Source organism: Chiroxiphia lanceolata, chromosome 8 (genome assembly GCF_009829145.1).
Source record: "Chiroxiphia lanceolata isolate bChiLan1 chromosome 8, bChiLan1.pri, whole genome shotgun sequence".
Classification (NCBI taxonomy): Eukaryota; Metazoa; Chordata; class Aves; order Passeriformes; family Pipridae; genus Chiroxiphia; species Chiroxiphia lanceolata.
The window spans coordinates 23765131-23792286 of record NC_045644.1 but is presented as its reverse complement, the minus strand read 5'-3'; the positions used below and the strand labels follow the sequence as shown (position 1 = coordinate 23792286).

General features: G+C 36.5%; 1 protein-coding gene across 36 annotated transcripts in view; it reads left to right on the top strand.

Annotated features, from left to right (window-relative positions):
* The window catches only part of KCNMA1 (potassium calcium-activated channel subfamily M alpha 1), a 463622-nt gene that overhangs the window by 422313 nt on the left and 14153 nt on the right, over positions 1-27156 (top strand). For 21 of the 36 annotated variants that reach the window (XM_032695589.1, XM_032695577.1, XM_032695576.1 and 18 more), the window contains 3 exons: positions 15327-15440; positions 18615-18745; positions 26789-26983. In XM_032695589.1, coding sequence (XP_032551480.1) covers positions 15327-15440; positions 18615-18745; positions 26789-26983 — 440 coding nt within the window. Of the gene's footprint in view, positions 1-15326; positions 15441-16146; positions 16231-18614; positions 18746-26788; positions 26984-27156 lie in introns of all 36 variants that reach the window. The other 15 variants (XM_032695567.1, XM_032695566.1, XM_032695583.1 and 12 more) reach the window with 1 other exon arrangement.

The window sequence follows — 27156 nt, the reverse complement described above, 5'->3', positions numbered from 1 at the left end:
TGTTTTGCCTGCAAATTTATAGTTTTGTCTCCATTTTCAGAAAACCCTGTTTTATGTGAAGTATAGCACTCTTGGTAGTTTTTAAGGAGCAAACTCCTCTGGAGTTGCCTATGTAGGCAACAACTCTTACGTAGATTGCACACAAGGGATCTGAAGTTGAAAGGCTCCTTTAAGATGACAAATGGGTTGAAAGTGTTATTGTCTTTGATTGCATGCCTTACATCATCGGTATGTAGGAATAAGAGAGCAATACTTTATCTTTAGCCATTTTATAAATATTTAAGTCCTTATAGTTGCCTAAAGATATTAAAGCATATTTTACAGTAGTTGGAATATAAATATTATATATAGCACAAGATACCAAAGTAGTTTAATGAATTCATAATTTTCTGTTCACTTTTATTGGAATGTGTTTTATGTTCCAAAACTTCCATTTAAAGAATAAGAGACTATTCTGCTCCCTGACAAGATATGAACCAATAGTGAATGTTATCAAGGTTCCTTTAAGTGGTGATATGAGGCTTCAATTAGCAAGAAGAAAGGGAACATGAGTATTAGAATGCACTGCACCAATCTCTGTGTTTTAACTTTAAAATTATTTTTTAAAAAAAACCCTGTGTAAGTCTTTAAGATAATGTAAGTTGTTTTGCTTCTCTGTCTGTGTATATTTTAAAAGTTCTTAATTGCATAGGGAGATACATATCTAGATCAAATTATACAAGAGTAAATTTTTAAAATTTGAAGTTAATTTTCTAAAATAACCGACCATAAAATCTTGTGGCATTAAATGTATAAAAGGTCTGTGTTTCATGGCTCCTTGCATACAAAGGTATGTCGAGGCTATAATTCTAAATCTTTCAAATTCTCATAAAAAATTTCTTTTTAATATCTCACAGTTTAACTATTTCCCAGTAGGAGTCCATGCTGGGTAATGCTTGCTAATTACCCACAACAAAAGTAGACACACAATGCTGGTAAATTACCTGACCCTTTGCATTTTAATGAGACAACAAGGATTTCATGAAGTGATGTTGTTTCAGTGGTTAATGGTGTCAGCAATGTTGTAATTGTAGGCTGAGGCACATTAACTGCACAACCACATGTAGGAAGGGTTTCTCTCGACAGGCCCTTTGGAGAATAGAACAGGGTATTATCATTAAGCCTATGTCATTTGCATGCTGCTAATCACTTACTTTATTATCTTGTGTATCCATTGTCTTTCTTTAATTGCTCTTTAAATGAAAATTAAAAATAGTTCCAATGCCCACGATACTTGTGATAGCATCTTGATTATGAAGATAACTTCAAGAAAATGGAACATATAGATAATATATTACAGGAATCCAAGATACTTTGAAAGTTATGTACCATAGCAGGCAGCCTCATGAGCGTAATTCTGATATCTTTCTTTGCTTCACTATGTATTGTTTGCTTAATAAATGGTTATTTATATTCATAAAGATGGTGGGTTTTTTCAGAGATCAATGTCACTGTTTTTGCTTTAGCGTGGAAGGGATACAAAGCCTCCGTATCTTGCAGATTCTACCAGTCTAATGGCATTACAGGAGAAAGCTAGATTTGTGTTCTTTGTTCTTTCCAGTTAGATCCTAGTCTATGATATCCAATGCAGAAAAGCAGAATCTAACACCTGCTATTGAATTGCAGAACTTTGACAGCTTTAAGATAAAATTTACAAAATTCTTGGCAAAATTCTTTTTTCAGGACAGACCTGTTGATTTAAGTTTGACATGGTTAAATTTGAGGCAGTCCAGACTTTCCATAATAGGCAGTCTCTAAAAACTTGGTAACTTCTGCTTATCAAGAACCTTCCAGAACTTTTAGCATCTGCAGAATGGGATATTCAGCCTGACTTGAGGCACAACCTTCATTTGAGAATCAATACTACTGTGCTCCTAATAATGTATTTCTGCAGCTTTTCAACATCTGAAAACCAAACCTTGAAAATTCAGTCTGTGAATTTCTAAATGCTATGGTAGGATATTTTATTGAAGAAAGTAGAGTACACTTTGTTCTCTACTAGCTGTTGTAATTTATTTTTATTCAATAACTCCAGTAAGATTATGGTTAATGGGAATTTTTGTACTGACTTATTTGGATACAAGATTAAAATAATTTAAAATTTCTGTAATGTCATAGCAATACCAGATCTTTTCCTAACTTTCCTTAGAGCTTTAAAATAGATCTTGTGAAAGTATAAGGGAGATTGGCCCTTTCGTGTTGATTTGAAGTTTGGTTGCTTGTTTAAATTTTCTGTTCAACTTGTATTCTCAAATACTCTAAATACTGATTTAGGAGCATGGTTACTGGCTAGTATTGGGAGGGAAAATATGTCTACAGTCTAACAGCATATATCTTTTCTATAAGTTTGATTTTACAGAGTTTCTTCCTAAATGCATTGGATGTCCACATAGGGTTTCCTGTTTCTGCTAAGTTCCTATCAGTTTGATTGTATTGTGACTTAGAAATGAGTCTCTAAGTAAAGGCAAATATAAGCAGACATTTTAAAAAAACCCTCCTCCTCTAAAAAAAATCTGAAATCAGACACTATCTGAAATCAGATAGTGTCATATGGGAACTGAGAAAACGTTTTGTTTCTTGTTTGTTTGAGGACAGATGAGCTGGACTAATAGCACAACAGTTATAGAAGCATTCTTCAAAAAAAATTTTCTGTTAGTCACAAGTGTGAGCTTGCTCAAAATCAGTTTATGCTGTAACCAAAATTAAATTCAGAAAAGGTGCTTGAACCATTTTATTTGGCATATTCAGCTGTGTATTTTAGAAACTATATCTGCTGTAAATCTTCAATAATTTGCAGGTTGTTCCTATTGTAGCTTTCCATGTATGAAGAATTTGGCTTCCTAGAGCAGTAACTTCAAACTTTTTGTAAATTTGTTCAACTATGTATAAAATAAATCCGTATTGAATTGATTTATTGAATCTACCCTGGCTTGAAATCGGTGTTTGACAAACTGCTTAAAATAATATTTTGGTGAACTCTTTCTTAGAGGACAAATATCAAAAAGATTTTACCATGTAACTCCAATTTAGCAACCTTGCTATTTCATAAACTTCAGATTCCAGTTTGATAAAATGTGCCTAAAGAAACAGATAAATCTCAGATATATTATTATATCCTGGTTGATTTCGTTGCCTACCAAATCTTCTTTAGAGTTCACACAGAAGGGATTTTGCCACAAAGTCTTAGAAAAAAGTTCCTGGAAATATGATGTTCATGGAGTTTTTAAACAAAGATTTGATGTCTTATTTACACCATTTTCTTAGCCAAATATGTGACATGTAAGGTAATATTTCCATTCTTAACTTATCTCCTTTATTTTTATATCTAGCACCTAGAGTCATTTTACTGAAGACTTGAAAATTGCACACTTTTTGTTTTTAAAGTTCATTATTAGGTGTCAGTGAGCCTAGTGTGAGACCTAAAGTTCAGGAAAGGGAAGAAATGTCCTCATATATTTTCTTATTAAACTGTAGAGACCAAGTTCATAGCTAGCAATGTGGAAAGGACTTCAAGGGTTTCCTTCCAGATGTCCGTGAGAGGAGAAACTGGGGATTGAAGATCTCTCTGCTCTCCCTTGCTGATCAGTGAATGTAGGCAGGGGACAGCAGTGCTTCCCTGAGCTTTTTCTCCAAGACTAGTACTCTCTCTTGTCATGTGAGTCCTTTGATAAGCAATGGGAGGTCTGTCAGGGGAAAAGGTTGGGAAGTGCTTGTGCAAAGTATCTTGTGATGCACGTTTCAAAATATTCCCCCTGCAATAGAGGGAAGTGATTCCAGTTACGCAAGAAATGCAATGGGTCTCCAAGGTTTTGTGATATTTGAGAATTTTATTATTATTAACTGTTCAATTAAATCTTCAGTTCTTTAGTGGCAATGTAAAGTCGTGTTTGGACACATCTGTTTTGAGTGAGACAGATGTAGACTGAATTAGATAGACAAAGAGTGCTTTAAAAATTTGGAACATGTCTTGAATTTGTTTTTCTTTGTTTAATGGCAATGTTTGTAATTGTCAAATGTAAATAAACCTGAAAATTTCTGTGCAGATTTACATTTTAGATTGGCCCTGCCCAAAATCATCAGCTTCTTAAAATACCCCAGTAGCAACAAAAATCCACATTGCAACTTGGACATTTAATCTCAGAATCCTATCAAATAACAAGAAATAGACTAAAGACTCTCAGAAGTGTTCAAAACCTCTAACTGAAAGAAAAGCTATTTCCCCTGATATTGGTACTAATGAAATTAAAACAAGGAAGTAAGCATTTTAGTTTTTATAAACCCATGTAACTCTCTAGTAAATAATGAGGGATAGGCAAGTTAATGCATTAAGTGTTTATAGAGATTATGCCAATTTAAAATCCAGCACTAGTATTTAGATGCAGGAATGACAGCAAGTAGTCAATATAATGCTGAAAAAAAAAACAACACAAAAACTGCTGCAAGTTTTCAGTATGTCTGTACTGCAACTGGATACCATGGTATATATTTTATGATTGCCACTTAATTTTTACTACTTAAAGAATACCAGATTACATTTTACTTTTATCACTGTCTTTATCAGCTTGTTTGCTAGTGTAATGGGTTTCAGATCCCTTATAAATAAAATAGATAAGGAGCTGGTGTAGAGACACTTCTGCTGGTACTTCTTTAAATATAAAAAAACATTTGAACAGTGAGAGGTAAGGAAAACCCTAAAGATTTTAGAAAAAACTCTATATAAAATAATGAGTCATTCTGTCATGATAAGAAGTTAATTTTCTTTTTAAGATTAATATTCACTAAGAGGAGAAAAACAGTGGGACAAAATAGTGCAAACTTAGCAGTGGAAATTTCATTTTACGAGCAGGCTGTACCTCACTGGTTTTGTAAATGCTTTTCCTTTTTTCTTGATATTCCTGAGCAGATTATGTTTATTTACACTGCTGACTGTATACTTTGGATATTCTTCGTCCTCAAAAGGCCATCAGAGGCATAAATTGCTCTCTGAATTCTTGATTCTAGATACTGTGCTGACTGAAGGAGAGGTTCCCACACTTTATAGGTTGAGTAAACCCAGTGATATCAGTAGTATCACTGCTGTTCTTCAGGCAGGTGTATCTACACAACATGAGATATTATTAGTAGCTAATATATTGCTACTGGTAGATCATTCAGGAAAACTCAATTAGAGAGTTCAGATTTATCCTGATTCCACAACTGTGCAATTTGTATTTACATATTTTTTTTAATGGTGAAAAAAAAAAAAGAGTAGAAAGAAAACAAAATATTCATTTTCTGTTTATTTCCAGTCAGAGTCAAGAATAATTGCAATAAATTATCCAGTTGTAGTATTTGGTAGACCTGTATTTAGACTGGAATAGAATGTCGCATAAGGTATATGTGACACATAAAACAGGGTTTACATGCCAAGCTGAAAAAAGTATAAGGCTGGTTTGATGTGTTTGCCTTTTCTGTGAAGTTCAGTATCAGAGGATTGACATTTCTTTTAATGGAAGTACTTTTTGGAGGTACATACCTTCCTGTTACTTTTAATGCGTGACAGGGATAGTTTTCATACTGGCTATTAATACTGATAATTCTGATGTGCAAATAATTGTGGCGATGGGATGATGTGTGTGCTTTTAAAATATACTCCAAACCCTACAATTTTTCATTTTATGTGTTTCAGATAGGCAACCATATATTATTTGCAGGGTTCAGATGAAATTGTAGCAAGGAGATAGTAAGCTATCTGTTATAGTCAAGAGAATTTTGTTTGAAGAAGTATACAAATACTGCTTAGGTAATTATCATTCCTTACATTGTTAATTGCAGCTGGCTGCATGCAATTTATTGTGCTTTCTAAGGAAAAGTTAGTTGAGTTAGCATTGTACAGACTGGCATAGTTTAAATCAACTTGATACTCATTTTCACACGATATCTAATAAGATGTCTTTAACAGACATGCTACAAAAGGCAGTATTTGACTGACAAAAAACATGACTGATTTCCCCCCCCCCCTATTTATTATGTTAAATTTGGAGTTCTGGTAAAAAAATTTGGCTTGCAGAAAATGTTTGCAGTGGTATGCTGAAAGTTTGAATGCCTGAATGAAATTCTCTGTTACGCTTCTTTTAAAGAAAATATATTCACACTTGAACGCAAAACCCATGCTTCTTTACCATGAGAATTTAATCAAGCCCTGAAATTTTTAAAATACAGATTTAATTTTTTTGAATTGCCGTCATGCTGTCACTTGACTATTTCCATAGGACAACCTGTCTGCTAAGAGGTTGTTCAGGATTTGGTGAAATCTGGCAGGATAGGACATAAGCACAATATGCTCTCTAGTCAGCACCCTTTGAAGATTTACTTTTTTACAATAGAGAGGAATATGGGAGAGGAGCTTTTGTATACTTGCAAATAGATTAGACTGCAGGAAATATGCAGGAGGGCTATGAAGCATATCTACCAGATAAATTAGAGGTGGTCTTGACCTGAATCCAACCTGTCTCAAAGATCAGCTCTGGGAATTCAATTCAGATTTCTTTGATAAAATGAGGCTTTAGCCTTCAAAGTTCCATCTTTGATCCCCAAGACAGCCTTGAATGTGGGATTTTAGTTTTGACCCAGCCTATAGAGAACTTAATGACATTTTACCATAGGCTTCCAGCTCAGTTCCAGCTTGAGTAATTTGCAAGTCTGCTGGCACTATTTAGCCCACACAGACTATGAAGTCGACCGTAAGTAAGTCCAAGTTGATGGAAAAACAATATTGCTAGAACAGAGTGACAGATGTTGATTATCACAAAGTGTCTGTTGAAGCGTTTTGTATGTATCCATTTCCTCACTGCAAACACCTGAAATTTTTGTAGAAGTTACAAAGTAATTGTACTTAAAGACATGGAATCATCTGCTAAAGAAATTGTCAGAATACATATTGCAAAAAATGACTGCTGTGGTTATTACTGTTGCTGCTCAGGGGAGCTATTCAGATGCCTCATTTATTGGAGCTTAATAGATTAAAAGTCCAAATTGAGTCTCATGATATAAACCTAATCAAATTCTAATCTGCATAATTTTCCCATAAGCAGCAATGGGAAATTCATTTAATTTATGTTTCAGTAGTTGCCAATCATGTGTTGGACAACATTGTTACTTTCATTTATCGAAATATTTTTATTGATTTCTTGCTATGATATCTGGCTTTTCTCTTCCTTTTTCTCTCAGAAAAAATTTACTTTATTCGATATAATGATATAATGTGTAGTCTTGCCTTACTTGCCTATATATCATTTTTAAGGGTGAGTTCTCCGTTTTGTTTGTAGTTATTGAATAGCTGTCTCTCTCAACTAGGTAATATAGCTTAATTTATTTGATAATTTTAATTCAGCATATTTATTTTTGCCTGAGGTCTAAATATGCAGAGTTGATTAATGATTCAACTGAAAAAAGTTTGGCGTCATTATATACTAAATTATTTTAGCTACAAACCTGTCCTACACTTAGATGTTATCAACTTTGTACCCTAGCAACACCTAGTGTATGAAACTATTAAATGGTAAATAGAGAGTTGGGACAATTAAAAAATAAAGTTTGTAAAGAAAGTAACTACAGAAAGGAAATTTAATTTTGTTTGCTCTTTGCTAAATAAAAAAAAAATAAATTCAGAGAACTTGTGCTTCATTCCATGACAGAAAGAAGTTCTTCTCAGACTAGTACTGACTAGGAATGTTTATGGTATAGAGAAATAAAGTTTCCATTCAAATCAACCTGAGGGAAGTGCTATGGCTAATAACTACGTATTATCTTACATAAAGTGAGAAAAATAGCAAGGAGTGAACATCAAGACTATGCTCTGCAAAGTACTAGTAAATAAAGCCCATTCATTTTGATAGTTTTGGATTGTGTAAGCTTGTGGTGAACCTTGGCAGAAGCAGAGTTTGGGTAACTACCACATGAGGTTTTGTGAAGGGAAAAAAACCCCCTACAAAGCCAAAAACAAAAACGCAGGCAGTTCAGGTGGACTTCGTCTTTGTTTTTTGTGCATGCTTGATAGTGAAACTCAAAAGACACTGAAACTGGGAAAAGACTTGTATAAGTCTAAAACCCTCTAAGTTATACATAATTCTGCACTAGGCTTAAAATATAATGCTATTTTTAGCACATTGTGCTGTTCACAATTGAAAATGGAATCAATGTGGTGCGACTTAGTGCTAAACCTCAAGATGATGAAACTCCAGTCCTTTTGATCTTTGTTTTTACAGCTTAATCCTGCCTTGTCAAAGCAGTCCAAGAAGCAGTAGAACTATACATCATTTACACTTCCAGCACATGGGGCCACTAACTCATCCAGGAATGGATCTCACACTTTGGGGAGCAGAAACTAGTATTGGTCCTGCTGCCCTGTGCTTCCATTTGAGCTTTGAGTTGGACATTTTTAGTATAGGTTTGTGTAATTCAACAGTAAGGGAGCGAACAGACATTAGAGAAGAGCACTTTCTTGGCAGGAAGATGGGCAGCTTATTCTCTCTGACAGTGTCTCTCAAAGCACCATAAAGTTGTTAAACTTGAGAAAGCTGTCCTCCTTCACCCTCCACTCTCTGTAGATATACCTTGGCCTATGTTTGGGCCTGGAGCATCTCTGAAAATTCTGAAGTCTCTGAAAGAGCTGGGAGCTTATGCAGTCACATCTGGTCTTTCAAATTCCTCTCTTTTTCTAGAGCTTTAATGATAATCTCCAAGAGATTTTTAGATCTTCAGTCACAAGTCGCAGTAAAAGCCAGAACTGAAACCAGGATTTAGCATTTCCAGGTTTTGAGGCCAAACTACATCCCTGTTTCAGGCCACATGGGACACTGAAGCTAGAATTGTTTCTAAATTGCATGGTTGTAACACATTTCCATGAATGTCAGCAGCTCTTTAGCTGCATGACTGCTGCTGAACTTTCCAGGTATACCCAAGTGGCTGTACTTTGGAGAATAACAGGTATAGTCTATCATTCAAGTGAATTCACAGGAATATAAATGGGCATTGTCAGCAAACAGTAGCAAAGGGATATAACTGTGAGATCCTTCTGTAAAAGAATTATTTCTTTTTGGCTGGCTCTGCTTAATGAAAATACTTGTCCCATATTTCTGCATGATAACTTGTCAGGGGTGTGTTTGGCAGTTCACCACCTGTGTGTTATTCATATATGCTCAAAATATTATTGTTGTTTCATACTGCTTAAATGAGCCAGAGCTAGTTAATAGTATATATGTCTTTTAAATTATACTTTTGAGGACTTTAGTGCATACATTACCCACTGAATGCCACGGCATCTTTCTCTAAAATAGCATTATTTAAAGGACACTATCAATTTACATGGTACTTTAATGACAAGACCACAACATTTAGGTCTGCCAAGTGGATTTTCAGTTTGAGAAAGTGCCTGCTGCATGCACAGAGTTCCAGTTTAGTAAAACATACAACTTTGAATGGAAAGACAGGCAGAGAAGAAAGGGGCAGAGGGAAAGGGGAAGAGAATCATAAAGGATCCATTATGATCCTTAAGAACAGAAGATATTTTATAAACATAAAAGTCCAGTTTGAGAATATGCACATCTGAGTCTTAGTGGAGTCAGTGGAACAGAAGCAGTACACATCCATGAGACAAATTTGTTTTTACATTAAAACATGAGTAAACCTTTATTGGCCCTCAGCAAACTTAAAGAATATATTTACTGCTATGAAGAGCAAACCTTCCTGCATTTCATGGGACAGTACTCAGTCAGGTGAACTGCACAGGAACAAAAATCAGCAGTTTGTGCCCAGCACAATCAGCAGATCATTTGACCATCAGGGCAGTTGCTCCAAACAACATATAAGCTGGGCAAAACTGGTGGTACTTTCAGTATGAAGAAGGCATGTTAAACTATGCCAGCATTCCTTAATTTTGAACTTCACAGTGCCACTGGCTCTCAGAATACCTGCATGTTACTGATGAGCCCCAATTAGTGCCTCCCTGAGAGGACCACAGGCCAGCCTGGGTCAGGAGGCACAGTGCTCATAAGCCCAGTACTGCTCATCCCTTTGTAGGTGGTGTTTTGTAAGAGCCAGGAAGGGTTTATATCCATCTGGCCCTGCTGAGTTCTGAGCTGGGGAGCACCTGGATTCCCAGTAACTTTTGGTAAAAAGATCTTGCCTTCTGTTAGGGAGGAAGTTTCCACAGGGTTCTTCTTCCACTAAGATGACTACATCTTTAAGGGGTAGGATTTTGCCTCTAATGCAATTGTTTGTTTTTTACCTACTTCTGTGAGCAGTCGTATCTTAGAGGGAGCTGGGGAATACTTTTTGCACAGAGTCAAGACATTGAACCAGCAGCTTTCTGCAGAGAATTGTAGCGGGCTCAAACTCCTTCAGGCAAGGTAGCTGAGTTAGGGAATGGGAGTTCCTACCTCTCAAAGAGGGGGGCTGCTGCCAGGGGGTACACAGTGACGGCTGACTGCCAGGCCTCACTGATTTTGAGCATGTCAAAGCCCAGAACCTGGGTTCCTTTCAGAGATGTGATACATATAGTTCATTGTCTGGCATCATCTTGTTTCAGGAGTGTGCTGCCTTCTGTTGAAGTTCCCTCAGGTTGATAAGGGAGACTTTATTGATCTATCCAACTACCTGACAGGAAGTTGTAGTGAGGTGAGGGTTGGTCTCGTGTACCTGATAACAAACGAAAGGACAAGAGAAAATGGCCTCAAGTTGCGCCAAGGGGAGCTTCAACTGGATATTAGGGAAAATTTCTTCTACTGAAAGAGTTGTCAAGCACTGGAGCAAGCTGGCCATGGAAGTGTTGGAGTCACCATCCCTGGAGGTGTTTAGAAGACGTCTAGATGCGACATTTAGTGACATGGTTTAGTGGTGGACTTGGCAGTGTTAGGTTAATGGTTGGACTGAATTATTTTAAAGGTCATTTCCAACCTAAATGATTCTATGACTCTGTTGTGGTGGTTATCCCTATAGCGGATGGTGGTGGGTTGACCCCGACTGATAACTAAGCCAGTCTGGCTCACTTCCCCAAAACGAGAAAACAACTCATGAGCTGAGGTAAAACCAGTTTAATAAATGAGGAAAACAAAAACAAACCACAAAACAAACAACAAAAATGCAAAAACCAAGAGATGCAAGTCAATCACCCACCCAGTATAGCAGTGGGTACTATACATCAGTACCGGATGCAGTGGCTACTGGAACTGATATGATTTTACGGTACCTTACCTCCTTGTTGTTGGTAAAGAGAATTCCCTTCTCCAGAAGTACCCCACTGTCACTGTATTTCCTTCCACATGGGCTGTGCTCAGACTTGTACAGGCCATGTGAATTTTACTGTAGAGGTTGATCCTTTTAAGCAATTGTAGCCACATCTCCCTCAGTTGTTTGTTGAACAAGGAGACACTGTGGTTGTAAGATCACAACTATCAGCCCTGTTTTATGATTTTTATGAGCATTAATGGAACAAGGTTTGTGGACTGAAGGAGAAAATGGAATATGAAAAGGAAAATGAAAAGAGGTTGTAGGAAAGCATGTCATTTCTAAATGAATGCTCTGTGCAGAGGAATTTAATCTTTTCACAACTGAAAATGGATCTTAAATCTGATGCCTTAGCTTGTTTCAGCTTCTGTAATGAAATAGAGTTTTCCTAATACCCTGTGACCTGAATTTCTCCCTGCTTTATGGGTGCTATTCCTTGACGTACAAACCTGTATTTTCTCAAGTCAGCATTTGATGATGGATGTCAAAATACAGGTCATGTATTATGCATATAGCATTACCGATTTAAGGTGTTTACTTGTCAAGTTGAAGAAATTCAAAAATGTCACATTCACTGAATCTGCACAGCTGTCACTTGTAGTTTTTCATGCCTTTAAATGAAAGTTCTGATAAAGCAGGTTAGTTTTCCTGCACTTTTTTTTTTTTTGTTTTGTTCTCTTTTCTGGAGGAAAAAAATAGACAACGTATGTAGAGAATTTACTTTGTGGCTTGGGAGCAGGAATGTGGCCTGAAGGTGTACGACACCATGTGGCTCCAAACACAGACACACAAAATCCGCAAATATTTCAGTTTTCCTTTTCCTTAAAATATTCCAAAATTTTTTAAAAGTAAATATCTAGAAGTGTCTGAATTAAGTACGAGCAAGGAAATTAAATTAACAGATATTTCTCACATCTTTCAAGACCATAGGATGAAAAATATCAAGGCATGGGTCTAGTTTTACATTCAAGGTGAAAACAAATTCCCCTTAACATGCTTCCTGCATTTCAGACCGAATGCACTATGTGTGCAGTGTGCAATTATAGAGCTTCTGACAGTCGCTGTCTAACAGAAATGCTGCATTTACTTCAATCTTCTGACACCATCCTAGGAAGGCAAATATTTGAAGGGTTAGAGAAATGGCTACAAACAGCCTTGGATGGAGAGTGTGCATGTCTGTGCCTCTATATGTGTGCACATTGCAGTGGAGGGAACACAAGAAGAACTTGCATGTTTAGATGCAGTTATGCTAACTTCAATTTGCTTTTAGCTGGTAGGGAAATGCTGATGTGCTCCTACCATCTGAAGAGCCTGATTCTCTAAAAAATGTTTTAGGGAGTGCATCCTGAGATGGGCAGAGGAAAGCCTTCAGGAAAAAAGGAGAAGCAGAGCCTCTAGGGATGCTCTGAGCAGTACAATCCCTAGGGTGCATGAGAACAGTATTAGTTTTCTTTGCTCTTAGATAACTGAGTGTAAAAAAATCTTACTGTTGCCATTTTAACCTGTAATTCTGCAGAGAACCCAACTGCCTGCCACCATAACTGCTCAAGGAGTCTGGATGAGCTTTTTCTATTATACTGTGACAAAGGCCATACCTTGCATCTCCTAACAGAATGCATTCCATAACAGAGTGCAAGACTTAAAACACTAGATCCTGCTGCAGAAGGAGGTGTCACATTAATACCCACCTGTCCTCAGATAGCATTTGAAGTCCTGCTTTCATTTTCCTGCTGTTGAGAGAGTGTCAGCATCACCTGTAAGTTATGAGGTGGTGCCTGAATTACCTCTGTTAGACTCACTTTGTGAGCCTGAGGAATCTCAAGCTCTGCCATGCAGAAGTAAATGTTCAAAGAGCCAAGACAGCTATCAGTCATAGTGCCAGATACAAGGAAACATCTGCAAACTAATACCAGTTGGAAATACAACTCACTGTCATCATGTTGGTCTTACTGAATTAGTTTCAGCACAAGGAGCAATATTAAATGACTGACTGTTAACACTTCTGATTCTCTTGTAGAAATCTGCTTTCTAAAGATTTTCCATGCGCTGGTAATATTAAATAGAATTGTTTTACTGACTTAGGTTTGCCTATGGCAATGTTTTATTCTTGCAAGACACATCCACTTCTTTTCTCCTAAGGAATTTCTTCACAGACTTTTCACTCTCATCTCAGTTATCCTGTCTGTACAATCATCATGTTGCATCTAGTTTTCTTGTGATAGAATGAAATTCATACCGGTACCTTCTAGAGGGCTAAGAAAGTCTCTCCTAAGTAATTATTGCCTGTATGTTCTATATGTGATACAGACAAAATATAGGGACAGATGAATGGAAAGAGAAATTTAAATCCCATTAAATCAAGAAGTCCAGATCTAGTGGTCCTTGTAGTTTAGGGGCAGGTTAAGAGTGATGGTACTTATCACTGAAAAAACCCCATGAATCCTTCAGAAAATATAAAACCAGTACAATGTGTTAACAATTACAATTTAGTTTAGAAATTTCCTGGTTTGTAAATTGGTCCCCAAACTAAAGCAAGGTAAACTACATAATATCACATTCTTCTGAATTCAGTAACAGGTGAATGAATGTATCAGTGAATTTAATGCTGTGAAACAGTTTCCACGCTGCAAGAAGATAATGAAGTTACGGCAGGAATTAATTTGGCTTTGATAATTTAGAATCAGTATATGGAGAATTCAGAACTATTGACAGAGGACCAAAAGTCTGTCCCTGGATGTCAGGTGTGAAGTCAAAGAACTTAGGAATAATGTGGCAAAAAAATTTAATGTCTTCTCAGAAATCTGTGTTTTAAAGTGAGCTTGGGTCAATCCTATTTCTGACATACAAATGTTTGCCTAAAAATGGTACCTTAACGTTTTTCTACATTAAACCCTAAAGTCAACCTCTAGTTTCACCATTACTTCTGCAATAATGACATTAAATGAACATTCCCATGCTTTCTGCAGCTTTAATGGACAAGGGAGGTAGAATGCTTTAGTCTCAACAGTGAATTTCCATCCTTCTGTTGCATGGGCTTTTGTATAACTACTTGTTTTTCAGTATTTACAATCAAACTCCAAAAGGCTTTTCCTAGGTATTTTTTGTTTAAAGAAAAAGAAAAAAAAAAGAAGAAAAAAAAAAAAAGGACAAAAAAATGCTCTATGTCGAGGGCTCCATTTCAAAGTGTGTAGAGAATCAGACTGAAAACATAATATCTTTTGGAGGTGAACCTTGCTGGTCTCCAGATCTCTTTTTTCTGTGAGTGCCTGCCAATATGTTTTCTCTCCCACCTTTGTTTCCTTTACATCTTCACTCTTTCTAGTTTCTTTTGAAGGATTCCTCTTAGATACTGTTTGAAAACCTGTGTCTTTTTCCTTCCATCCTATCTTTCTGTCTGTTAGAATGAACTCTTCCATCGCAGTATTCCTGCAATGGTAATCCTCATAGAAATGCATATTATAAATGGTACACGTGAAAATTAAAAAAACAATCAAACAAACAAAACACCATGTGTGGGTTGTATTGCTCCTGGAAAACAGGTAAACCCTGCTTGTTGATCAAACCTAAAACCAGCTAGTGGAAGCAATTTGTTCCTCGTGGTTTCACTACCATTTACAAACAGTACTCTTTAAAATGTTATTTGTTGTTTAAGGAAAGGTGTTTATTTCAGGATAATTGAAATACTGATAAAATTAAACCTCTCAAACGCTGTGGTCTTTTTTTATTTAAGTAAGCATTACTCTTTCTGTTTTACACCTTTTGATGCAAAACCTTAGGATAACAAAATGAATTTTAGTTTCTCCATTAGCCATCAAATATCTTACAGTAGAAATAAACTCCATATTTGTGAAGGATTATGCTTTTATGAAATAATTATTGAAAATTAAGTCAATTTTTTTTAAATTACAATTTTTTACCATACTTTCCTGGAAAATAATAAAATCAGAGATAGGGAATTCCCCATAGTTTGTCCTCTGTAAACTTTCTCTTTTTTTTTTTTCTCCTTTTCTTTTTTCTTTTAGGCTTTACACCCCCTGGAATGGATAGGTCATCTCCAGACAACAGTCCAGTCCATGGCCTGTTACGTCAACCCTCCATTACAACAGGAGCCAACATCCCTATTATTACAGAGCTAGGTAAGGAAAGCGAACATTTATCCTTTCATGTACATTCCCTTATCTTTTTCCCACTTCCCTTGTTATGTAGTCACAGAAAAATTACCCATACTGTATCTTACACTGTTATGTTTTCTCTTTGGATAACTGTTTTGAATTACTCTCTCTAAAGAAAGTTTAGTAACAGTTGGTTCACTTTATTTGAATAACTGAAATATATTTCTCTCCTCCCTTTGGGTTTTCTCCATTTTCTTAAATAAATATTCTATCGGGCAAGATGCTTTTTGCATAGCATAGCAAATAAGCAGAGGTCTTTGGGCTAAGGTTAGAAAAGGAAGAAAGCCACAGTAAGTATGAGCAGATATTTCCTGTGCATTTAATCAATTGTAAGAGGCCATTTGTTTATTTCTTCATGGTCCAAAACTGTTTAATCATGTGTAACCAAACTCTGTATAATAGTATGAGATATTTTACTCCTGAGAATACGATGATGGTAGGTAACTAGACTCTGATTTCCACTCTAGCTGTGGGTATTTATGTTGTCAAGTGGTGTGATGTGAAGTGCAGAAGCTGTTCTGTTTTTTTCATGGCAAATACAAACTTGATCTGTGGTCCTTTGTCCTCTATTTTCTTTTTCAGTTTTATTTTTTAGAGCCTTATCTGTCTTTTTCCCTTACTTTATTCTCTTTCTGTACTTTCTTTTCCCCCTAAATACTTTACTTACTAGCTAAGCCTGGCAAACTTCTGCCTTTGGTTTCAATCAGTCAGGAAAAAAACAGTGGAACCCACATTCTTATGATAACTGAACTGGGTAAGAAGTGCCTTTTTCCTTCACATCACTGTCTTATTTTCTGTTGTTGTTGTTCTTACTGTCATCAGCTTTCCCTTTATTTATCTGGCTGTATCAGAGGGGCTACCCTCATGGCACTGCTTTGAATGTGTTTTATTTGTGGTTCTAGTTGAAATTGACTGTCTTTTTCTGGTCTTTCTTAATGATTTTTTTTTTCACGCAGCATCAGTAAACCTTTGATCACACTCGTCTGACCTGCCGGCTGTTTTCATAGCACCTCCTCACCAATTCATTTTCTTTGGCCTGAGTCCCCACCTCCCAGCGCCCCCCCCCATCTCCCCCCAATTTTTCTCTCCTTTTCTCTCTCTCTTTCTCTTTCTTTTTTGTTACTTCAGCCTGTTGTCAGTTTGGTGGACATGCCTTAACAGTTTTCACAGGAAGTCCAAGAAGAACTAAAAGATACCAGGAAAAAAAACCCAGCATCATACTTACCCTTAAGCTATTTGTCTGTTTATTTTAGGGAATAGGCTTTTTCCCAGAAGCTCAGGTTTTGAAGCTGTAGAGAAGCAGTCAAGTCTCACCAGCTCTCACCAGCTTTTGCGAGCAGCGTTTGATGAGCTTTCCCTGTGGCGCAGCACAACACATTCGAACCCACCTCACCTGACCCAGAGACCATTCATAGAAATACTAGCATGCTAACTTGCATTAGGAAGATAAAGATATTGAAGATAACACACCTGCAGAATTCACATTAGATTTGTAGCATCTTGGGAACTGACACCATGCGTGTCTAGCAAGCTGGTACCTAAGACAGGTATTAGTCTGCCAGATGTAAGTGGAAAAAGAATGGTACTGTCAGTAGTGCCTAGTCTCAACTAGCAAATTAAACTAAGGTACAAGCTTTTCAAAAAGTACGTTTTGAAATGATACAGCAGGCTTTCAAATGCTATATTGTTCAAGAATCTGGAGAATAAATTGATAGGTATTGTAGTAAAGAAAGAAGTATTGTGGATATTGGTGTTTTCTTGGATGAAATTCTTCTGACTCCCAGGGCACAACATTTCTCTGATTACAATGGTGAGGTGTTATGTATTTGCAGTTACATCAGGGAGTGGGAAGACAGGAATTTTAAATCCTAGTCTCATCTCCTTTAGACAGCTATCATGAGGCTTTATCAGTAGTAATTTATGTTTTGTAAGCTAAGCATGGCAAGGACAGTAGAATATAGTCTGGAAAAGGAGTGGATGGAAAAGAAAACTATATGGGAGGTAGCTAAACTGTATGAGAAGGAAGATCAGAGTAGCAGGCAGAAGAATTTCTAGCTTAAAAAGGTCAGAGCTGAAATCTGATAAAGTTAACAGCAGCTCTCATTCTGTCTTCAGAGTTCGCTGGGTTGGCTCAGGAGACATGTTCACACAGGGAATAGAGACATAGTCAGTATATGCAGTTTCAAATGCTCAAAAAGTTTTTAATTTCCCTTTCTTGCATGGGAACTGAAATTAATTTGTTGTTTAGTAAGTTGAAGGGTATTCCGATGGCGTAGCTAAGCAGTCTGTGCTTTCATGCCTGAGGGAGATTAATATGGAAATGAAATATTTCATGAAATATGATCCACTTGATACACTGATCTCAAGGAAACAACTATTTTTATTTGGAATGAGATGGAGGCAGAGGGCTTAACTGTGACGATGAAATGCCAGAGAAAGTCTAAATGACAAATACTACTTTATTCAGGCTTTTTCTTTAAAACAGCCTCATGTAGATTCTTTTTCACACTGGCTAATATAGAATTTGTGGCTGAGAAAGTGAAATTACGGAGACAAATATTTGAACAAAAGGCAGTGCTGCAAGAGAATAGCTGCTCATTCATTCAGATAGATGCATGATAAAGGCACAGTCTATCCTCTTTTGAGCCATAAGTGCATTAACATCATTCCAGTAAGAATCACAGCAGCACATCTAACAGATGCCTGTGGGCTATATCAGAGTTTTATTGACAGCCTTTATTTTACAACGGGGTTCTAACTTTGTGTCTTGTGATAACATTTCACTATTCATGCATACAGCCTTAGCCACTGTACCCGACCAATACCAAGGTTGTCTCAATAAATAAGTACATCATATATCTCATTTTAAGTGCAGGCAGCTGGTGCCACAAAGCTACTTTTACAGCAAAGGGATAGTCACCTCTCAAGAACAAGAGTGTCACCTCTTACAAGCAACAGATTTTTAAATGCACGTTTTCACATCCATCTTGATTTCATTTTCAGTGACGTCAAAGACACAAGTCTGTGTTTCCAGACATATGCCGTTTCTTTTTCTTTGACTGTGTAATGTGTGAGGTCGCGTGCTGGTGACCCAGAGGCACCTTATGATTTTACTGTTCTTCCTATTATTATTTTCAGTAAATGATTCAAATGTTCAGTTCTTGGACCAAGATGATGATGATGATCCAGACACAGAACTGTATCTCACGCAGCCCTTTGCATGTGGAACCGCGTTTGCTGTCAGTGTGCTGGACTCTCTCATGAGCGCAGTAAGCAAACAAAACCGTTTTCATTCCCTTCTGTCAGACTTATTATGAAAGAGTATGAAAGCATAGACCCTTTTCCTCAGGTAGGCACGAGAAGACACTTTTTTCTTAGATGTCAAGAATTTCAGAACCTAAACTAGGTTATTTTTCCTGTTGGACGTGGAGGCCTTAACTGAGATATCTAGGATTTCCACGAGTCCACAATTTTATGAGGAAAGAGTCAGGTTTTAAGGATAATATTTTAAGGATAATATTTTCCAAAAAAAAGTCGTCTCTTCCTCCTGAAATCCAGACACAAATTCAGTGTGTCAGTCCCTATGCTCACCGTTCTTGTCATACAACATCAACAACTGTGTTTTGAGCTTTTAATTTCCTGTAGCTGTGAAGAATGCTCTGAATATGAGCACTGGGGGACACTGATAGAACTATATGAAAGCCATTGTACACATCTCATGAACTCTACTTGTGTAAAGAAAGGTTATCCTCTCTTTTTCATACGAGTTTTCTTGTGAATCAAAACTTCAGCACATGCCAGAAACTACAGATGGTGACCTTTGGTTATGTCTACAGTAGGACTTTTGGGTTGCAGCCATAGTACAGTTCTGAAGCCTCAGTCCCACTCCTTTTCATTCTCCTCATATTGTCTAAGTTTGCAGACTAGTCTTGCTCTGTGTGAGCTACACTTCTTTCAGAGTGACCTTCAGCTCTGCTAGATATAGCAAGGACATAGTCTTTTTAAAATCTAAGCTTAGGTTTTCTGAGCTCCCCCTGGAATAAAGTTCCATAGTGCTGGGAATCATCTGTTGTAAGTAAGACTGTGTATCAGCAGATGGATTTCTTTAAAGGAGCCAAGTCCAACCTTCACCTAAATTCAGAATGAAGCTTTTTGCTTTTGAGAAAAATTCACAGTGATCTTTATTATTTAGTATTTTATTTGTATTTCATATTTATGTGTCTGTATTTTGTATTTTTCGCTGTTATATTTCTCATATGTTTCATCCACAGATGAATAATATCAGTCTACACTGATAAAAGTTTATTCTAATGCAGTCTAGGAATTTTCAATAACCTCAGAAAATGCTTTTCTTGAAAGCTATTTACAGTGTTTTGCAGATGTGACAAATTCAGAAAGCCTAAGCAAACACAGTTAAACTCTGTACCTTCTCTAATTAAAATCTCTACCTATAAAATATTTAACATTTTCAAATTATATATCGGAATGATTTAACAAATTGTTATACTGAGAGCTGTATATCTACTCCCATTATTATCTAAATCAATGTCCCTGAATATATTGTTCAGTAGAACATTTCCAGAATCTCAAAAAAGTAGGATTAATCATTCTGGTTGCCTCTGGCATCACCACAGAAAGAGAGTGAAATGTTGTGGACATCACTGCTTTCTTGTGCAAAAGTATGTCATGTAAACAATAGTGAGGCAATGAAAAATATGTAGAGACCATACCTGTTCAGAAATTTTTATTTGGAATTCACCATATAATCCTCATAATATTTTTAGTTATTGCTAGCTTTTATTAACTTTCATTTTTTGACAACATGCCCCTCCATTTCTGCAATTGCTTTCTTTAACAGTCTTTTTTCCAAACATTTTCACATCTAAGTGGTCATATTGTATGTCAGGGACAGTGCAGCCTGAAGCCAGAGAAATGTGATAACAAGAGTAGAAAATTCTATACTTAGAAAAAATACTAATCAAGAAGACAAGCCTAGGATTCAGTCACTTAGAATTGTTCACCATCCTGTCTTTTCTTTCACCACTTTGCTGATTGGTAGCAGCGTTATTTTCTCTTTTATTCCTCAAAGGCCCAGTAAAGAGTTGGAAAAGTACAATTCTTCCTGACCCTTCAGAAAGGGTAAAATGTGTGAGATGTTTTCCCTTTACTATCCCTATTCTCATGGGAAAGATGTATTCTCCTTTCACTTCTTCTCCAAGGAAAAGAGTGTTTCTCACACAAACTAATCTACTTGCACTATATTATCTGTGGGTTTGTTTTTTTTTCTCGAGTACATTCTTTTTAGGAACCAGCTTCTATTCATTCTGTCTAGCTTCAAACCAGTGTGGGCAAACTGAACCCAAAATCCCTGCTAAGCTGTGAGATCTGCAGTCATGCTTTCATCCTATTAATTGCATAGGAATTCTGTAAGAAGTATATAACTTACACTGTGCTGGCCTTTGCCAGCACACTTGGAAACAAGTATGTAGTTCATTATTTGATCCACTTAATGATTCAGGGGGTTTTAGTACCTAATTTTTATAGGAAAATTCCAATTTATGATGTCTGTTGATATCTCTGTAATGCAAATTCCTTATGTAGTCTACAATGCAAATGTACAAGGCATGAACTTCTCCTTTAAGAATGAATCTCTTCTCACGGTAGTAAAGTTTTGTAGTAAAACAGGCGTAAGAAAGATCAGAAAGTAAAATAATACCCATGCATACAGTATTATTTCTGACCTGTGGATAATCTGAAACATACATATAGATGTATGTATATAGAAAAAAAGGTACAAAATATATTTTAAATAATTCAGTCATTGGATAATAATAATTCTACAGTATTAATCAGTGGTAAGCTATTAGTTTATTTTTTTATAGTTTCATTAATAGAGAAATAGTGCACTAAACCCTACTCATGAATCACAGATTAGAAAATCTGACTCAACTGTGAATGCTGAAACTCTTTACATTCTGCTAGTTTAGAATTATTTCCTATTAGATGACAGTATTAGATATTTTAAACTTGAAATTGTCTGTTATTTCCTTATTTCGAAGATAAAAGGCCTAATGAAGTTTAGTGTTCAAAATGCTATCTACTGGCCACCTACACACAGTTTGTCCTTTGCAGCAAAGGCAATATATTGCACAAGACCAAGATTCACAGTGTAGTAGCTGAGACCAGGTCAAAACCTGCATTGTCTTTTTGATGAATTGGTAGCAGTGGTCTCTCCAGGCTTCAGTTTGAGGGCGTTGTTGTGCTCTGTGTGAAGACTCTAGGCATAACTCATGTTTTAACCATATCAGTGGCTATTGTTAAATCATTCCAGCTAATCATTATTATGTCTTTGAAGAGACATCTACTGCCATTAGATACTTGAATCATATATTAATATTTGTTGTAACATATGCAAACCCAGGGAAAGAGTACATGTAGTCTGTCAGGCTCAAAGTGGCACCACTCCTGAAGAGCAGAACATGTTCTCATCACCAAGTGGAATGTGACTAAAAAGTGTGGGATTGGAAGCATCTTTAAGATTATGTGATTGGTTTTTAAAAATATTATCTTCAGCTACAGAAAAGTTACATGACATAGGATAGTCTAAGACAAGCAAATTTTTGAGCAGAAGTACTTTTTCCCTTTCTGGTTGTTGTTGAGACAGGTATTCCAGAAAATCCTGTGCATGCAAGGAAACCAGCTTTATCAGACTACAGTACCTTAAAGGTTTGAGCAGTTGGTCTGAGAGCCAAAGTTTCACTTCTACTCCTTTTGGTACTGAAGCTATGAGAACCACAGAAGTTCTGGTGGGTTGTTATCCCTCCCACACATACCACTGGCAACAGACCTGACGTACTGTCGGAGTGGTGCCATTAGAGGCAAGGATCTCCAGAACCAGATTATACCCTTTAATGTTCAATATCCTGGAATTCATTTCCTAATGCTAGAACTTTAGGTCTTGATTTTTTTCTGTATTACCAAATTCTACTTTTTCTTCATATAAACAAAAGCGCAGAATGGAAGAAAATAGTTAAAACAGTTAAAAATAACTTTTCATTATGTCTCCTTTTTGAGAGTTCTGTCCGAGGGATCCTCACGGTCTTATTTATACAGAAAAGAAACTGTTCTAATCTGTGATATGGACATTTTGAAACATAAGACTATAAGTCTGTTCAGGGGTTAGCAAGCAACATCTTGTAACTTAAAGTGTCCCAAACGTCTTTAAAGTTTGGACAATGCTTTGAGAATTAATAGATTTTCAAACTGTGAAATGCTGTTATTTATTTTCTGCTGTTGGTTCTGTCTCAAAAGCAAGTTTGTTATTGGTAGGAGTTACTGATGTTAGCTCAGTCATTCCTCAGGTTTGGATATATATTATTCCTCCAACTGAAAAAAAAAAAAAGCAGCAATTTAAGATATTTGAAAGTGAGGTTAAAAGCTGCATGCAGTGGCGAAGGAGTCTTCTTAAAGGAAATCCATACAAAACCAGCAGAAAAAGAGGCAGATATTACTTGGAAAATGACAATTTTAGTGTAATTATAAACGAAAGGAAAAGTGCTATTAAAGTTAAAGCAATATTATTAAAAGATGTGCTAATTTTCCGTTACATTTTCTGTAGAAGACCAATTAGTTTAAAAGGCTTGACAGCATTAACTGCAAAACATAAGCACTCTGGTAATTATACTTTAAAAAATGATTGAACAAATGGGAAAGCATCCCCAAAACATCTGAAAGAGCAGCACTACAATTCCGGAGCATGGGCTAGGTGGCACTGCTAGCTCAGATATCTGTGTCATAATTTCCTTGCTATTTACCCAGTTTCAGTGTCTATGATGCATTTCCTTTCTTCTGTGTTTAGACTACACCTATTTCATAGTCTCATCCCAGATGCCAACTAAAGCAATGTCGTGCAGATGTCCAGTGTAGGGTTTGGTCAATGACAGTAGCAAACAAGTATTTCATCAGTTATGATTTTATATTAAACAAAAGGAATTCTTTGCCATCACTGGAAAGTGCCTTGTTACTTTAAATACAACAGCACCTTTCCAAAGACATTCTGTAGATCAGTTTCTTATAAGTACTGGCATATCCAGGCCATGTACCCTCCCACAGAGCAAGTAGCAGATCACTCTCAAATTAATTTCAGTGTATTATTATTCCAAAGGAAATGGATATGAGCTATTCAGTGTCCCCCCAGTTCCAAACTGGCAAGAGTCTGATTTTTGTGACAATCAAAAGCACGGACAGGCAGGTTTTTCCTGAGGAGTATTAAAGACATTAGTACAGGAGGAAGAGACCCTATTTAGCAGACAGTGACAAGTTACAGCTTCCTATTCACCCATCTTTTCTTGCTTATGGTTGGGCATTTTCTGATTAGATGCAATGATGGAGCAGTTTGTCCTGAAATTTGGAACCTTTTCTCTCACTGATGACATAAAAAACCCCAAACCCCATCACTTGACTGCACTCATCCAGCTGATTAAATGGTGACATCCAAATCCATCATGGTGTGAAACCCAAATTAAGCCATTGTTCCAAGATAAATGTTGCCTCCTTTCCTAGTACATGTCTTTACTTTGCCTTAACATTTGTCTAGCAGTGAGAAGCCTTTCTCTGGTGACAGTATTATGTTCCATCAACAGTAGATCTGGTTCTTTTTTCATTTACATCTTGGATTCTGGCTACTGCTATAATTTGAATTACAGAATAGAGAGAGAAAGGGCTGGAAATCAGTGAAGGCTTTCCTATTTTACTCCTAAAGGGTATTGAAATTATTAGTGCTATTTTAGACTTTTGCATGTTTTACCAGTCACTGCAAGTCAGCAGTCTATAAAAAACAGGCTATTTTAAAAGAACCAGCATCCATCAGTCTCGGAGCAGGTGATCATTTCTTACCATAATTGGCCTCATTGTAAAACATATTTGAAGAAAACACCAGTAAAGATATGCTTTTACTTTTGTTTCATGTTCTTCTATGTTGATTTATAGATGTAAAACTGGGAACAGCATTTTTCAATAATACTAAATATCACTACTTAGGGAAGAAAAGGAATCAAAAGTCCATAATAAAAGTGGGGAAGGTGTGAGAAAATACTCTATTGCAGAAAATGTTATGCTTTTGTCAAGATGTGTGCTTAAGATGCCATATATAATATATTCTTATATATATTACATAAGGATATATATCATATATATATTATAAGAATATATTGAAGCACATTTTTATGAGGGCTTCTACAATTGCAGTACCTCCAGCCTCTAGATCTGGCAGAATTTGGTTTTATATCCATGAAACTGGTGTCAAGCAACATTGCTGCCTAGCTGCGGGAGCAAAGGATTTGTGCTCATTATTTTAGTTCTGAGTGCTATATAGCACATGCTGACAAAGCAAAGAGAAGAGACTAACTTTACTGCCTTTTGTTTTCCTTTGGATTCTGAGTACTTCCATGTTGGAAAAGTATAGCACAGTGGGAAGAGTTGCCAAAAAGAGCAACTCTGATTCTCACCTCAGGGACATCAAGGAAGAAGTAATTGAAGAATAAAAAATCATGCCTGGATGTCTTCTCTCTCTCTCCATGGCAATTCCTATTAAACATCATATAATTGCTCCAGACTTACGTTCCTGAAAGAGGTCACATTGATTTTTCTGTATGTTAAGAAAGGTTTGAGTATTGCACTTGAATTGTTACAGTGCATCCACATATGTGAGAGCTGATTTGAGATTAACTGTTGTTTTAGACTAGCTGAATCTTCCTGAATCCCTGCTTATGTCAGACTACTCTTTACAGTACACTTTGTATTTAAAATATGTAGTGCCTTACCCAGGTTAATTTAAAATAATTGGAACTGATGAGATGCAAATATTTGCTTTAGGGCATATATAACAATAACAATATGTTCCTCTCATTTTCATTGAGTCAACAGGTGAATGGCATAATAGCCTATGTAAATAAGCAGAGAAGCTTGAAATTATGAAACTTCAATGTAACAGTGAAAAACATTGCCACGTAGGACTCATTTTCTTCTGTTTTATCTGTCATCTCATGGAAACAATGAAACTGAAGTTTCATTATACGAAGAAAGAATATCAAAGTAACATGGACAGGAAGCCAGTTCTGCTTTTTGATCTCAGGATAAAATATTTCAACCTGTACCTCAGTTTACCCGTGTATTAAATACCATTACATTATATAGATAGAGCAATGAATATCATTGAAAAGTATTATTTAAAAATTATTCTCTTTAGACAACATGCACTGTTTGAGAATTCATTTAATTCATTTTTACTTGGTTGGATTACAGACATTTGTTCCAAGTTGTAAATTCAACAAAAGTCACAGATCCAGTAATGTCAATCCTGTGTACTCTACAGTAAGCTCCTTTTCCCCTTGCATGTCCCCCACACTCGCAAAGCTTCTGAAAACACAGACATTAGTGGCATTATAAGTGATAGCGTCTCCTTTTTTTGTTCCTTTTTTTTTTTGCCCAGTACAATGCATTGCAGATATTTAACTGAGTATATCTGAACTATACCAGTATACTTTTAAGTGAACTTGAAAGCCATTCATCTGGATTTAAATTAATATTTTACATACCCATTGTTTGCCTGACAGACCAGCAATGCTACAGATGCTGGCAAAATGTCAGTGTGGAGTAAATCTTCCCTAATAAACCACACTTACCCTATACCCTAGAGTTTTTTAAAAGGACCACCAGGATCCCAAACTCATCATACATTTATCTGGAATGAACTCAAGATGTTTAATTGATACATGCTTATGTCTGAACACTGTCAAGTCTCGTAATAAGATGTTTAGTACAATACATCGGTTAGACTGCTAGAGTCCAGCCACAGTAATAAGTAATGACATTTGCAGCACAAAGGCAGCTCCCCAACGAATTGGTGACAAGAGTAAAAAGGCAATCTAGCCTGTGTAAGCTTTAAATGTGGTCTGAATTTTACAATTACATGTCCTAAAGCCCATTATTAGACATGAAGGCGATGAGAAGGAAAGCAGTCATTGCATCACTACTAACACCAATTATAGGAAACATAAATCATTCAAATTTTTGTGCTTTAATAAAAATCAGCCTGAATTGGTGTTTAGAAGGAAGGATCTAGTATAGGAGCCTAATGGGATAGAAGAAAATAGAGTAATTGGAGGCTGCTGTCTTTTCACTTTCTATATAAAATTATTTGAAGAGACAGCCAAGAACTTTAAACAGCAGAAACCCGGAAAAGTTGTAATTTGGATGTCTTCAGTTGTGACTTTAATGGTGTTTGCTTAAAGAGCTTTCTTTTATCTCTGCAGACATACTTCAATGACAATATCCTCACACTGATACGGACATTGGTAACAGGAGGAGCCACACCAGAGCTGGAAGCACTGATTGCTGAGGAAAATGCATTGAGAGGAGGTTACAGCACGCCCCAGACACTTGCAAACAGGGACAGGTGTCGAGTTGCTCAGTTGGCTTTGTATGATGGGCCGTTTGCAGACCTAGGGGTAAGATCATGAGGGAAATGTAGGACCAAGGCTGGTCTGCACTCTATTTGCTTTCTTTCAGATCGAGTGAAAAATCTGTCTTAATAAGCCTATAATTTCTGTAATTTAGTAGAGCTTTTGGATTGTTTAACAATTTACAGCACAGGGTGCTAGCTTTGCTCTTAACCTTTTTA